This window comes from Sarcophilus harrisii, chromosome 2 (assembly GCF_902635505.1).
Source record: "Sarcophilus harrisii chromosome 2, mSarHar1.11, whole genome shotgun sequence".
Taxonomy (NCBI): Eukaryota; Metazoa; Chordata; class Mammalia; order Dasyuromorphia; family Dasyuridae; genus Sarcophilus; species Sarcophilus harrisii.
The window spans coordinates 430,759,227-430,774,622 of record NC_045427.1 but is presented as its reverse complement, the minus strand read 5'-3'; the positions used below and the strand labels follow the sequence as shown (position 1 = coordinate 430,774,622).

The window sequence follows — 15,396 nt, the reverse complement described above, 5'->3', positions numbered from 1 at the left end:
CACAATCAGTATTGAAGTTCCTATGTGCCAGATATTGTGCTGAGCAATTGGGATGCAAAGACAAAAGTCTGTACTCAAAGAGCTTATAATCTAGTGGGAGAGACAATATGTACATATATAAGGATATACAGAATATATACAAAATAAACACAGGTAGCCTTAAGAAAGTGTCCTAGCAATTGGGGAGATCAATGATCTTATTCCACTCCACCAATGTTGTAAAAAAGATTCATGTCTCATATAGAATTTGGCCTAGATGACTTCTGAGTTCTCTTTCACTCTAAGATCCAATGAAATAGTAGCACATATAGCAAATATTATTGGTTTAGGCATGTCCACAGGGAATTTAAAAAGCCATATGAAAAAGTTGATTCAAAAACCCACAGCATGAAATAAACAGATGGAGACTTGGAAGAAATCAAGTTGCAAACAAAGGTAAATTTCAGTTAATAATGAAAAATAAGACCTCAGGCACTCTTTTCTTCAGGCTATTGCTACTCATTGCCTTTAAATACATCAACCTAAGGCAAGATGATGAAGCTTTGAAGTTCCCCGTCAAAGCCCACCCATTTCCTTTCCTGGCATCATCTCAGTGTTTCTCATTTACAACCATTTAAATCTTGCTTTCTTTTATAACTAAGCCTTGAAAAGGACCTGATAAATTCATTCACATTTAAGATAAAATTGATTGCCCTCTTTAATGGGTTACCTTCCCAGGAACATTAACTTGATATCAGTATGACCAAAAAATTTATCTCCAGTGGTGAAATTAATTCCCAGTAGTGGGAGAAATTTGGGAGAGGCAGAGCACTTTCCTACCCCCAAATATTAAATGTAACCTTATTGGTTCAGTCCAGACAACAGCAAGAATGTCAGTCATCCATGAGGAGAACTGAACACTAATAAAGCATCCTTCCTCTTATTCTTCCCTCTTCTTCATAAATGGTAGGGGCTAGGCTTAAGATTTAATTGATATGAGGAACTCTCTCTACCAATGTAAGTAAGCACTTTCTCTACTACTTATCATCTTAGAAAGTTGTTCAGAGCAAATAAATAACTTACCCAGGATTACATAGCCACTGGTTTTCCTGCCTCTATGTTCAGTTCACTTTCCCCTATATCATAATCCAATGCTGCTCCCTCCTCTGGGACCCCAAATTTCATCATTATATATCAAATTTTTGAAAAAAGTACTGCTCCCTCTCAATTGATACTTTTTTTTAAAATAACAATCCCAACGTTGAACTCATTGGATCTATAACATTTTAATTCCAGCGATTTCACTAGGTGATTTTTCTCCATGACAAGTAGGATGGCAATGGAAGAGCCCTAATTATCTAGAAGTTATAATGAGCTAGGGTTACTGAAGGCAAATTTCCATTACTTCACAATTTTATCCAGGATGTTTCCCTATAATGACAATTTTATAGAAGGAGAGTTTAGTTCTTTTTATTATTATTTTTAAGTTCCAAATTCCATCTCATGACTTCTTCACCTACCTATTGAGAAGCCAAGAAATATACTACAAATGAAGTTATGCATAAGAAATTTCTACATTAGTCATGTTGTAAGAAAAAAGAAGGCTAAAAAAAATTAAGAAAACAAAAAATATGCGTTGATATGCACTCAAGAGTTCATCAGTTTCGTCTCTGGAAATAGCATTTTTCATCATGAGTCCTTTGGAAATATCATGGATCATTTCATTGGTCAGAGTAGCAAAATCTTTCAAAATATCGCTGTTCCTGTGTACACTGTTCTTTTCATTCTGCTCACTTCATTTTGCATTAGCTCATGTAAGTCTTCTCAGGTGCCTTTGAAACCATGCCCTTGTGTTTTCTTACAACACAATAGTCTTCTATCACAACCACATACCACAACTTGTTTGGCCATTTCCCAATTGATGGATATCCCCTCAGTTTTCAATTCTTTTCCACTACAAAAAAAAAAAGCATTTGTTCTATTTGGTGTCATAAAACAGAACCAGGAGTTGGGATGGGGAGGAGGGGGAAGCTGCAAAAAGACAATATTTTTTTTATATAGGTACATGGGTAATCAAGAAAACTAAAGCATCTCCATTTTTGTCTGTAGTTCCATCTTGTCTCAACCCTATTTATTCCCTTCTGCCTTCCTTTCTACAGAAACAGCCAAGTCTGAAATACTCATATCTATTCAGGCAGAGTTATAAGAGAAAATTAAATTGAGGAAGAGCTTTTCCTGCTACTAGCTCCATCAATAAGCTTCTAATGAAGGGATATCACATCCCCATTCCTACCCTATCAGCCCTCAGCAATAGTCCTATTTAATCCAAAGATACCCCATACCCAATTAACCTCCTCTTTAAATTGAACAGTATATAAGCTTTGTCCTTTTGTTCCTTCCAGAAGATAAGTTCCATTATAAACCCTCACTGGTTCTTAAATTTCTAGTTCTAATTCTGTTTCTGATTTACTGTGACAGCAACAATTCTACCCATACACCTTTTTCTTTTATCTCTTTGGGGTATAGACCTAGAGTGGTATTGCTGGATCAAAGGATATGCACATTTTTATAGTCATTTGGGTCAAGTTCCAAATTGTTCTCCAAAATTATAGGTTCATTCACACAAAACCAACAGTGTATTAAGATCCCAATTTTCCCACATTCCTTCTAGCATTTGTCATTTCTCTTTTCTGTCTTCTTAATCAATCTGATGAGTGTAGAGATAATACTTCTTTTATTTCAATTTGCATTTTAGAACTTTTTTTTTTTTTTTACTATTGATAGTTTTGATTTCTTCTTCTGAAAACTACGAACGTATCCTTTGACCACTTATTGATTGGGGAATGGCTTTCATTTTTAAAGGAATATTGTTCTTTAGTGATATTTACTTCATATATAACAACTTTAAAATACAGTGGTCAACAACAATAATCAGTGAATCAAAAAGTGAGAGATGTTAGAATCAAAGTTATATGGAAAGAATACATAATCATAAGCACTAAACTTGGGTATTATGTGTACATATTATGTGGCTTTGGGCAAGGTACAACCTTTCTGAACTTATTCACTGATAACAGAATAAGCAGCATAGCACAATGAGCAAGTCTAGAAAGACTTGAGTCAGAAAGAGCAAGTTTTCTGTTCTACTACTGAAATATGCTGTCAGTGAGCAAACATTTATTAAGCCTTACTTTGAGCCAGGAATTGTGCTAAATAAGCACTGAGGATACAAAAAAGGGTTAAAGTCTCTCTTCTCAAGCAGCTGAGTCTAATGGAAAGACATACAAATTTAATATACCAACAGACTATATACAGGATAAAATGGAAATAATCAACAGAGGAAAGGCACTGGAATTCAATGATAGGAAAAGGCTTCTTGTAGAAGGTGCTTTTTAGCTGAGATTTGGAGGAAGCCAAGAAAGTCAAGAAATGAAAATGAGGGATAGTATTTCAAGCATGCAGAATAGCTAATGAAAATGCCCAGAATTGGGAAATGGAGTGTCTTGTGAGAAACAATAAAGAAGCCAATATTATTGGAAAGCAGAGCAAGGTGGGGAGAAGGGTCTAAGGAGTAAGAAGGTGGGGGCAAGTTGTGAAGGGTATTAGGTAGCAGAGAAAGGATTAAATATTTGATCCTGAAGATGACAGACAGAGAGCTACTGGAGTTTATCAGCAGAAAAACTGAGATAGTCAGACCTACTATAGGAAGATCATTTTAGGAATGACCCTATGCAAGTCACTTAACCTATGATAACCTGCTGGTAGAGGGAATTTCCCTTCCTGATCAAGAATACTATCTGCTACTCTACCAGGTGTTTGATGTGTTATATAAATGTAAGATATTGTCATACTGCATTTTGAGAACTGTAAATCTCTGCACAAATTTCAACAAATATTTACTAAGCACTAATTGGGCACAAAGCCCCAGGAATAGGTATTGGAGATGCAAAGGAATTTTTTTTTCCCTCAGGCAAGAGTTTACTTCAGTGGAAATCCCTTTGTGTTTAAATGGGAAAAAAATTTAGAAGTCATGGAGATTCTATTAATGCTCTCCTCCTCCTCTGAATTTCCATGGTGCTATTGTCTACACTATTCTTCTGGTAGCTCAAAGGGCCCTTCCTCACAGATTCTTCCAAGGTCTTTTGTTCTTATTGGTCTATAAGCTCATATCTTAACTAAATTTTACATATTTCCCTGTGACCTGTCTAAAAATTAAATGACTATTACTTTGTATTTTGACCTCATGTATATGTCCAATTTTGGCATTTGAAGCACATCATAATATGGCTTCAAGACTGATTTCACAAACCTCAAAGCTCTCACCAATCTCATAACTCAATCTATTAGATTCAAACCAACTTGGTCTAGTTGTTCCATGAACAAGACGTTCCATTTCTTACTTCTATACCTTTGTGTAAGCTGTTCCTTATGCCTGGAATTGCCCCCTTTCCTTTCCTCCAACTCTTAGAATCTCAAGGCAGCAGTGGCTTAATGGAGCATGCTGGGCCTGGAGTCAAGAAGACCTGAGTTTCAAATCTAGTCTCAGACACTTATTAGCTGTGATTTTGTACAAGTTATTTAATTTTTGTCTGCCTACATCTTCAACTGTAAAATTAGTTTAACAGCAACTAAATCACAGGACATTATGAGGATAAAATGAGCTATGTTAAAGTACTAAACAAAGCACTGGATATAGCAAGTGCTTAATAAATGCTCATTCCTTCCCCCCTCAGAACTTTTACTTCCATTCAAGGCTTTAGTTCAGGGATCACATTCAACATGAGGCATTTCTGCCCAAAACTTTGTATTTGCTTATTTGTGTATCGTCTTCCTCTTTGGGAGAGGTAAACTCCCCAAGAACAGGGACTTTTCATTTTGCCTTATACCACCAGTGTACTGCAAAGTGTACAAAGACATAGCAGAAACTTAAATGCTTATTTAATTGAAATCAACAAGTTAAAGTATTTTCCTTCAAATAAAAGTTCTGGGAGGAACCAGACAATCAGAGGAAGAGGCTAGAGGGATAGAATGTACTTCCAGTGAGAAGTCCAGGGATAAAGTCAAAGATGTGGTAGAGCTAGCTCAAAATAGCTTGCTCTTGAAAACAGATTGTTGAATTTTCACTGTAAGCATTTATACTTTGGAAATCAGAAGCCACAAATTAGGGTTTGATTTGTTGATTGTTTTGTTGGTCGTCTAGATTTAAGAAAGTAATGGAGAAAATGTTAATAATGCAGATTAAACTTAAGGATGCCATATGTACATTTTCTCCTCAGAGTTCGTTGTTAAAATATTTACCAACATCTCAGTGAGTTGAATGAATTTCCAGGTTCAAGAGGCTTCTTTAGCACAGTTAAGTCAAGAATCAAGAATGGAACCTAGAGAGGAATGAAGACATGGCAGGCCTGGAGAGTCTCCTTAAAATGAAGGTTTTTTATAACTACATTGTAAATTGTTTTTAGATAAGGGATCACATCTTCCTCCACAGTGGCAAGTAAAAAGCCTTACACATAGGCTATTTAGCTTTATAGTCAATCTATGACTATAAACAGAGGCAGTAACCATAGCAAGAGATAAGAGGACTGGCTTTGGAGTCCACATTCCAAATACTACCAAGGAAGCCTAAGATTCTTTACTACTGAAGAGCTGCCAATCGGCACTGGCAAAAGGAATTTTTTTACAATGAGATCACAGGTCCAGAGCAAAAAGCAAAAACAAAACACTCCCAAAAAGTCCTGATCCAACAGCTTCATTATGGAGTGAAGATGCCCATGGACTCTCACAGTCTCTCAGCACGACATAAGCTCAGACTCAAAAGGCCCAGTGATACATGAATCACTCTAAATCAGAAGCTGATTACTAGGTTAGTCATCAAATTTTTTTGACCATGAAACCCATGAAACCATCTACAGTATAGTACTGAGCACCCCCGTACTGAAATAAGAAGTTCACTGTCCTATGTAGTTGTTATAGAAGTCAGAGACCCAAATTTATCTGGCCTGCATGACATAATTAATGGCTTTAAACTTTCGTTACCTTTTCAAAGCCAGTTTTAGAACTCAAGTTCTCTTTTTCTCATGCCAGAAAAACCTATGCAAAAGTCATAAATCCATTGGAAAATCTAATACAGATATGGCTCTGTAACTTCCTTTTTTCCAATGACTAAGAACCATCCCAATGAGCTGTGAACCCCTTCTGCTTTCTCAATCTGGGACTTCTCTCTGCCACACCAGCTTCCTTCTCCTATTGGTGAGTTCCTTCCATTTTAATGTGGCACCCAGGACTGCCATGCTTCCTTCTCTTCTGTGCTTCTCTTTGCAATGTCCTCCTCAATTTCCAGCTTTTATATTGTCTTCTCCCATTAGAATGCAAGCTCCTGGAGGGCAGAGTCTTTTTGCTTTGTGTCTGTTAATTGGCACTTAATATATACTTGTTACCTGTCAACTGTCCTTGAGACTATTCACAGTATCTTTCTAATTATGTGACTTATCAAAACAACCAAATCTACCTCTACTGCGTCTCTGAGACATTAAGACTGTAATGATACCCTGCCTTATACATCACCTGTATTCTAATATTCTTCTTAGAATACATCATCCTTCCTTTTACTTATAGAATGAGGACTTACGCTTCATACTGGATGGAGAGTTGGAAGGAACCTCAGTCCAGACCTGCACAAAGTCACTGGGAGTGTAACCAGTGCCAGTTTCTGGTCCTTGGGCCCCAGATCCAATCTCCACTGTACCATGGTCACCACTCTGCCTCCTTCCTCCCCTGGCCCCCACAACTCCCACACACCAGCGGACAACATAATAGGTTTGTCATGCACTGTGGTTTATTAATCTTCTTTCATAGTCATCCCAATCTTTTCTCCTTAAACTGGAGCTAAATATTTTGTTAGGAGTGGGAAAGGTTCAAAGGACGCTCTAAAAACAGGTCAAAGAGAGAGCAGTGGGGAACCAAATGCATACATATTATAGAGATTGAAACCATGGCCAATTTCTACATGGAAAACATATATTTATTTAGTGAAATCCTTTCTGAAGTCTTTTCCATCTCCTGAAGAGAGATCACAGGATATAATGAAAAAATGCTTCATTAAGAAAAGGAAAAAGATGATTAATATTTTGGGGGTAGAATATGAAAACCATTTTCACCACAAGATAAGGCTGCCTGTCCTTTGGACAACCTCTCAGATTCAACTATCTTAGCCTCTCTAATTACTAAGACTGTAGCTAATATCATTCTGACAAAGAAAGGCCTTAGCACTTTTAAAAAGTGAAGACAAAAGCTGATTAGGAACTGAGAAGACTTGTTCAGATTAGGCTGTACATCCTGGATTGTAGTGTACATACATGTAATATTAAAAATTATTTAAAATTATGAAACTAAAAAGTAGCTGTTATTTTAACATGATTTTTAAACTAAATATCCCAATATATATGGCCTTTGCTTATATAATTTGCACTTGATTCTGCATCATTTTTCCTAAAGTCAAATGTCACCACAATGGCATAACCCACATTTTCCTTTCTGAAGGGGTTATGCTTCAGGAACCAAAACTGATTGAAGAGAGAGCTTTTGGGAAGGTGATATGGCCACCTAAGGCCTAGGAAATGCTTATGTTTATATGGTCCTCTGTCTTTAAAAGGCACCCATGCTCCACTAGAGCCAACTCAATTCCCTAGTCTCTGAAGGACTGAGAAGAAATTTTAGAGAGGTGGATTTCAGCTCAAGTTAAGGAAAAATTTCCTAACAATTAGGGAGCTATCCAGAAGTGGAATGGATTGCCTCAGGAGGTAGTAGGTCCCCATCACTGGAAATCTTCAAACAGAGGCAACATGATCACTCATGAAGGAGGCTATACAAAGGATTCTTATTCAGAGAGACTGTTTTAAATGACCCCTGAGGTCTCTTCCAAGTGAGATTCTGAAGGGAAGATGATGTCAGACAAATTTTTTTATGAAGATCTGTTTTTTCTGCAATGGTTTCTCTTCATGAGTACTTGATTCTGAAGAAAGCAGAGTAGGCCACACATATGCCACGTTTGGCAGATTCTATTCTATCTCTTCTTCTTGGTTTCCTTCTTGGACTTTTTGCTTTGGGAAGGCGCAGCCCCCTTTGGCTTCTTGGTCACCTCAAACTTTCTTGGCTCAAAATGTCCCCCTTCCTTCAATGGAGAGAAGAGAAAGAAATAGGATTTTATTCATCAATTAAGTTTTGAATTTGTGTTGTTAAGCCAATCTAGGAGAGACTAACTTGAAGCAGAAGGTATGCAGAACTCAAGCTGATTAGAAGGGGGGAAGACTTGTCCAGAATCAAACAGAATGGTTTCCAGAAATTGTGTAGTAAATTTGTGTATAGTCAGAAGCTGTCTGTTACTGCATCAAGTGTTTTTGCTTAACTGTTTTTGTTCAATCTGGAAAAGGAAAGGGAGAACTTTTCCAAGAAATAATTAGGATACAAAGACAAAATGACATAAAAATTATTCCTTTTAAAAATGTAAAAAATTAACAATAAAAGTTCCCAATCTGCAAATCTGAAATATTTGTAGCTTTTACTAATGTGACTCTGCTGTCCCAATATCTTACTATTCCTTCCTTTTGACCTCTCTCTCTCTTATCCTTCAACCTACAAAAATCTCCATGTGCCTAAAGAAATCTTTATGAGATATATAATTGACATACTGCTTGCCTTCTCTATGTGTAGGGGAAGGGCTAAAGAGGAAAAGAATTTGGAACTCAAAATATTAAAAAAAAAAAAAAATGAATATTGAAAATAATCATAATTTTTTTAAAAAATGTTTCCTTTGTGGCTAACCCCCAGAGCTGGAAAAAACCTTAAAAGTCACCAAGTTCAACCCTCTGATTTTCAGAATAAGAAAACTAGAGTCTTTACAGGGGAAGTGATTTACCTAAGGTAGCAAGATCAAGACTAGAATTCAGGTATCCTTATATCTAGTTTATGGTTCTTTCCACTACATTTCTGCTGCTTCTTTACCATCCTACCAACCATGTCCAACCACTATCCAAGCAGGTTCCTTCACTGCCACAGGGTGACCAATTCCAAGAGAAGCAGACTATGCATTTCCTACTCTCTCTCTCTCTTTCTTTCTCTCTCTCTCTCTCTCTCTCTCTCTCTCTCTCTCTCTCTATATATATATATATATATATATATATATATACTAATTAACTCTCTTCTCAGGGCAAAGAACTGGAAACTGAGGGGATACCCACCAATTAGAGAATGGCTAAATATATTATGGCATGTGACAGTGATGGAATATTATTGTTTTATGGGAAATAATAAGCAAGAAAAGCCTACAAAGTCCTCCAAGAACTCAAGCAAAATTAAACATACTATGTACAAAGTAACAACAATGGGATGATCACCTGTGAATGACTGCTATTTCCAGCAATAGTGATCCATGACTACTCAGGACTCATGATAAAAAATGCTATCCATACTGAGAAAAAACTGATTGTATCAGAATCTATAGATTGACGCATACTTTTTTTTTTCTTGAGGGTTTTTTGGGGGAGGGGAGAAAATCTGTTTTCTTTCACAATATGACTTTTATGGAATTGTTTTGCATAATTTGCACGTGTCTTCTTAAAGGAATGGGGTGGGGAGGAAAAGAGAGAATCTGAGATTTAAGGTTTTAAAAACAAATGTAAAAAACTGTTTTAGATGTAACCGGAAAAATAAAAATATTAAGAAACTTTTTTTAATTAAAAAAAAGAAAAAGGAAGAAAAAATAGAAACTATGCCTTTGTAATCTGCCAAAACTAATTTGTAGCTTTAAAATATACTGATTTACTCTTAAAATGTTGTAATTTATGCAGGAAGAACCCACAGAAATGTGCCAGCATTCTCATGGGAAGGAAGCAGCATGTTCTGTTATTCATAGGAGAGAGCTTGCTACCTTAGGTAAACCACTGCTGCCTTCTAATGTTCAAAATGGGATGACTCAAGAAAGCTAAGAGGTTTTTCATGGCCAGAGAGAATTGTCTGGAATTCCATTCAGATTAAGAAACAAGTATTTCCATTTTCATAATCATGGGATAGCGATTCTTGTCATCTCATAAATCAAAATATCTTGTTCTAGGTTCTCTAATAGTTCAGAGAATGCATGTGCAAAATGTAAGCAAGGTACAAACATGTGTCTCTGTGCACGTAAACATGTTTATACATTTGGATTAAAAGGGAGCCTGTTTTTATTCCAATTCTAATAGTCTATTTAAATTGGCTATGTTATCTACTTCCAAACTCTATTTGCTTTCAATTTATGCTTGAATCTTTAAAAATCACTAGTCATAAGGAACAATTCTAAATCTCCCATATAATTTACCAAAGATCTTTGTTCCTAGAAACATTATTATAACCTCTGTGATGTCCCATTTTGTGGGTCCTTTATCCTAAAGAACTTGCTTGAATAGTAGCTATTTATATATAGATATTACACCAAAAAGAGCCATTCTTCCCATGAATTTTAGTGAATTTTTGCTACAATGGAAGAGAATACAGCAACAACAAACTCAATTCAGAAGTTCCTAATCTGAAGTTCACAAATTCAAAAGGGGCCTGTGAATAGATTTTTAGGGGGTCCATGAACTTGGAAAAATTTTTATATTTATTTTCATTATTCTCTAACTGAAATTTAGGATTGCCTTCAATTATTTAAAAATATTATCCTGAAATTGAAAATTGAATGGATGCCCATGAGTTGGCGAATGGCTGAATAAGTTATGGTATATGAAGGTAATGGAATATTATTGTTCTATAAGAAATTACAAATAAGCTGATTTCAGCTTTACATGAAATGCCTTACATGAATTGATGCTAAGTGAAGTGAGTAGAACCAAGGGAGCATTGTACACAGCAACAAGATTGTATGATGATCAACTGTAATGAACTTAGCTCTTTTCAACAATGAGGTGATTCAAGGCAGTTTCAATGGACTTCTGATATAGAGAGCCATCTGCATCCAGAAAGAGCTATAGAAACAAAGCATGAATTACAGTATTTTCACTTTTCTTTTTTTAGTTGTTTGTTTGTTTTCTTTCTCACGTTTTTTTTTTTTTTAATCTTTTGATTTTTCTTGTGTAGCACAACAAATATGGAAATATGTTTAGAAGAACGGCACATGTATAACCTATAGTAGATTGCTTGCTGTCTAGGGAAGGGAGCAGTAGGGAGAAAGGGAGAAAAATCTGGGACACAAGATCTGCAAAGGTGAAAGTTGAAAACTATCTTTGCATGTATTTGGAAAAATAAAATCCTACTAATTTAGAAAATAAATATAAAATGTTTGCCAATCAGGACTGCCCTGAAAAAAGTGTATCATGCTGAGAAGGTATCCACAGACTTCCCCAGTCTGCCAGAAAGTCCAGATCCAAAAAAGGTTAAGAACTCCTATGCTAGTTACTGTGAGGAATACAAAAACATACAAAACACAGTGCCCCTACACCTCAAGAAACTTGGATATACAAAAATTAAATAATAATACGAGACCACAGTAGAAGAACTATGAAAGATAGAGCATATAAAACTGCACAAACCATAACTGCTACAGAATTGAGAAAAAAAGAGATCATACTTAGGTTGAGGTGATCAGAAAAGCTTAATATAAGAATCTGAGTGATCTTGAAGGATAGAAACCAAAGCTATCTCCAACTTTCTGTACCATTTATTCCTTTTTAAAAAAGTATTTTATTTTCAGTTTCAAATTCTCTTCCTCCTTTCCCTTCCCATTAAGAAAAACAAAACCTGTTACAAATGTATAGTTGGGCAAAATTAATTCCCACATTAGCTATGTCCATTTGCATGCGTGCATGCATGTGTGCATGAATGTATGCTTCAGCCTTTACACCACATCAAAGACCCTTTCTATATGTTTCATCATGAGTCCTCTGGCTCTATGATTGGCTCCATTGCAGTTATATCAGTTTCTAAGTCTCTTAAAAGTTGTTTTTCTTTATGGGTAATGTTATTATTTCTAGCATTTATTCATAACCCCTTCTTCCCCCATCTCCTGCAACTAAAATTTTGCCTTCTACTCTCTTCACTTAAAGCTACACTGTTAAATAGCCTTTTTTCTGAGTCTTCATTCATGCTTCAGGTTTGGTTGGATCTTTGAATCTTCAGACTGAAATCTATGATTTTGTGTTTCTTAGAAGATTAGACAAAAAAACACTGGGAATCAGTGACTGAGGGAAAAATAGTCCAAAATAAGTATACCACTTTTTAAAACTTATATGTGCTTTGAATAACTTAAATATGATAGAGAACAAAATCAGAATAAAATGTTTCCATGTGTCATCTCATACAAAATGAAATCCCTAAACCTTTTGGCTTAATGAAGAAGTAAAATTATTTTTAACAAATTAAATTGGTTTGAAATTTCATTTAACTTTACTAGCTGTATTTTGTGGTAAGATAGTTCTTATTCTGATACACTGATCAATTCTTAACAACTTTCCTCCTATACATTAGTATATTACCATAAAAAAAAAAATTTAAACAATACCCTAAGAGACTGATTATTAGCAATAACTTTTATTTGGATTTCACTTCTATAAAACTGAGTTTTTTTCCACTCCGAAAAAGGGAGAGACAGGGACTAAGAAGAATGTATGTGTCTAAGAGTACCAAAGTTCTACAAAAAATCTGGTCTATAAAGACAGGCCACAGGCAAGGGGAAAGATGACATAACTGGGCTTCTAGGGAAAAAAAAAAATTGTTTTATAGAAATGCTTATATTCTAAAATTTTAAGAAGTCCAGAAATTCAGTACTGCAATGACTATTTAGTCCAACTTATACGTGGAAAAAAAAGTTTATTCCATAACTTAAATAAAAAGTTACCATCCAGAAGTGATCTATCCATCTACAACCGCCAATGAGAAGAAACCCACCATGTTCTGAGGCAGCCTATTTTATGTTTGAATAATCAGAATTGTTAAGAAATGTGTCTTAATCTAGAACCCAAACTTCCTCTGTCCTTTACCCAATACTCTTAGTTTTGATTCCTGGGGCCAAGCAGAATAAGCCATACCCTTCTTTCAAATGAGTTTTTCCCTTCCCAGGCTATCCCTCCTTTCTTCAATTGATCCTCATATACAGCATATGCACACTGGTTGCCTCTCTTCCAGACAAACACTACTTTATCAGTGTCCTTAAAATGTAGTCTCCAGAACCCCAATAGCATACCTGAGGTGTGGTCTGATCTTCTCTAATGACTGCTTGTTTTTGGAAGCCATCTCCTTCAATGTAGTTCAAGACTGTGTTAGCTTTTTTAACTGCCATCTCACACTGTTGACTCATACTAAACTTGGAATCCACAAAAGCCCCCAGAAATTTTGCAAAATATTATTTTAGATTTGGCCAAATGGTGTAGCTTGCAAAAATCTTTTTGTATCTTGACATCCAGGAGTATCTCTCTCGGCCTGTCATTAATTAATCCTTTCTTAACCTCACTCTCTTTCCCTTAGTATAGTTATCCAGTTCATCAGCAAGCTAAACACCACAGATTTCATTTCTCTACCTATCAAACAAGAATATTAATCACCTTGCTTCCTTGAGGTTCTCATGAGAATTTAATCCATTCTAATAAAGCATGATGGCAGTGTATCTTGCATGGATTAGACACTTAGTAAATGCTTATTGAATGAATAATTTTTAACATACAATAATTCATAGAATCTGTGAGCTGAGAACAAAGCAGACCTGATGTCCTAAGAATACCTACAATTTGATTTGGGGAAAAAGGGAGGTCCCCAGGAACAAATCTGCTTCGTTCTCAAATATATCGTGGATATTATGGGGAAATGAAAAATTATACCAATAATCTCTTCAGTTTCTATAATGCTTTCCATAAAGTGTTTTCCCTAGTCATGATCCTAAAGAAGGCACTTCATAAATATTATTATCTTTCATTTTACAAATATGAAAAAGCTTCATAGTGATGAAGTGACCTGCCATAGGGACTGTTAGTATGATTAGTAAGTGGTGGAACTAGGACCCTGAGCATTTTCCACTACTACAATATGCTTTTTTATAACAATGAACATAGTAACAAACTAGAAAATTCAAAAACTACTCATATTCACAGTCAATATCTATATTATTCTATAATTGACATTTGAAAGATATGCTAAATATATAAAGCCTACTATTCCTGCCCTTAAGAAATTAATACCTCCCCCCCCCCCCCCAAATAAAATTACTTACCCCTTCATGAGACTTTGAAATGGGGAAGATTATGGCCAAAACACAGATAAGCTGGAAGATAGCTCCCAAAAACAGTCCATAACGAAGAAGGTTCTCTAGGAAAGTAGGTTCTGGGACCTCAGGGGGAGAGAAGTTCAGCTCAGCAGCCATGCCCAAGTAGTTCTGGGTTTCCTTTTATATCACTCAAGAAGTTAAATTCTAAATTAAAGCAAAATAAGTTTCAACAATGTCATTTTCTTCTAAGAGGAATAAAATGCTACCACTTCCTAAGGTATTTAGATAACAAATGAATGCCTCACAATGTGTAACCCTCACAATGGGAAAATCACTGTACTTTTTCCTTAGGCCTGAAAACTTTGCAAGTATTTTTTTTTTTTTACAACACACAGCATATGACTTGAAGGTATCAAAATAGATTAAAAAAAAAAAAAAAACCTGGCACACCATTCATTCTTTCAATAATTACTTATTAAGTGTTTATTTTATGCGAATAAGTTCTAGGGGAGAAACAATGATAAGATGTAGTCCTGCTTTTATGGAACTTAACCTAGATGAGAGGAATAAGACACCTATATAAATGTTAAATACTAACTGATAGAGTAATTATACCAAAGACATCACAGATGTTTCAGGTATTAAAATAGAATTATGTGATAACAGGTATTATAAAAGGCTAATTGACAGAAATTTAATTCTTCCTCATTTCCTATACATAATCAGTTATAGAGACAGCCAAACCTACATAACTGTGTAAAAGCGGTGCCATTGACAGGAATGAGGAAGTCAAAAAGAGGAATTAGTTTTGGGGAATAAGATAGCTAAACACAGCTTTAGACACACTGAATTGAGGAAATGCCAAGATATTTCAGGAAAGATGTCTATGAGATAGTTGGAAATGAATATCTGGAACCCTGGATGAATTGAAACTAAAAATAGAGCATATTCTTATTGTAGTTTTAAACTATTTAAGCCATAAATAAAAGCTTAAAACGATAAACTCTAAGACTTTTGGGACACTTTGTATAGGTTGGGAGTCATCTATACAGGGCCTAATTACGGTAACAATAAAACTATTTGAGCCTTTATTCAAATCAACTCTGTGAGGTAACCCTGCAAATATCACTATCCCCATTTTTGGATGAGATGAATGAGGCTCAAGAGTTTAGTGAATTGTCCAAAGTCATAAA

At 35.5% G+C, this 15,396-nt stretch overlaps 2 protein-coding genes across 2 annotated transcripts in view; both read right to left on the bottom strand.

Moving 5' to 3' along the window:
• The window catches only part of SRC (SRC proto-oncogene, non-receptor tyrosine kinase), a 167,788-nt gene extending 153,505 nt beyond the window's left edge, over nt 1-14,283 (bottom strand). Inside the window, exon 1 of the mRNA XM_031954053.1 lies at nt 14,210-14,283. The gene's annotated coding sequence lies outside the window, so the exon portion shown is untranslated. The remainder of the gene's footprint in view (nt 1-14,209) is intronic.
• MANBAL (mannosidase beta like) lies at nt 2,820-14,387 on the bottom strand. Its single transcript, XM_031954057.1, has 2 exons — nt 14,210-14,387; nt 2,820-8,149 (listed from the first exon to the last, which is right to left on the bottom strand). The coding sequence occupies exons 1-2, from the start codon at nt 14,357-14,359 to the stop codon at nt 8,042-8,044; spliced, it is 258 nt and encodes an 85-aa protein (XP_031809917.1). The 5' UTR covers nt 14,360-14,387; the 3' UTR covers nt 2,820-8,041.
• Between the last annotated feature and the right edge of the window lie 1,009 nt (nt 14,388-15,396).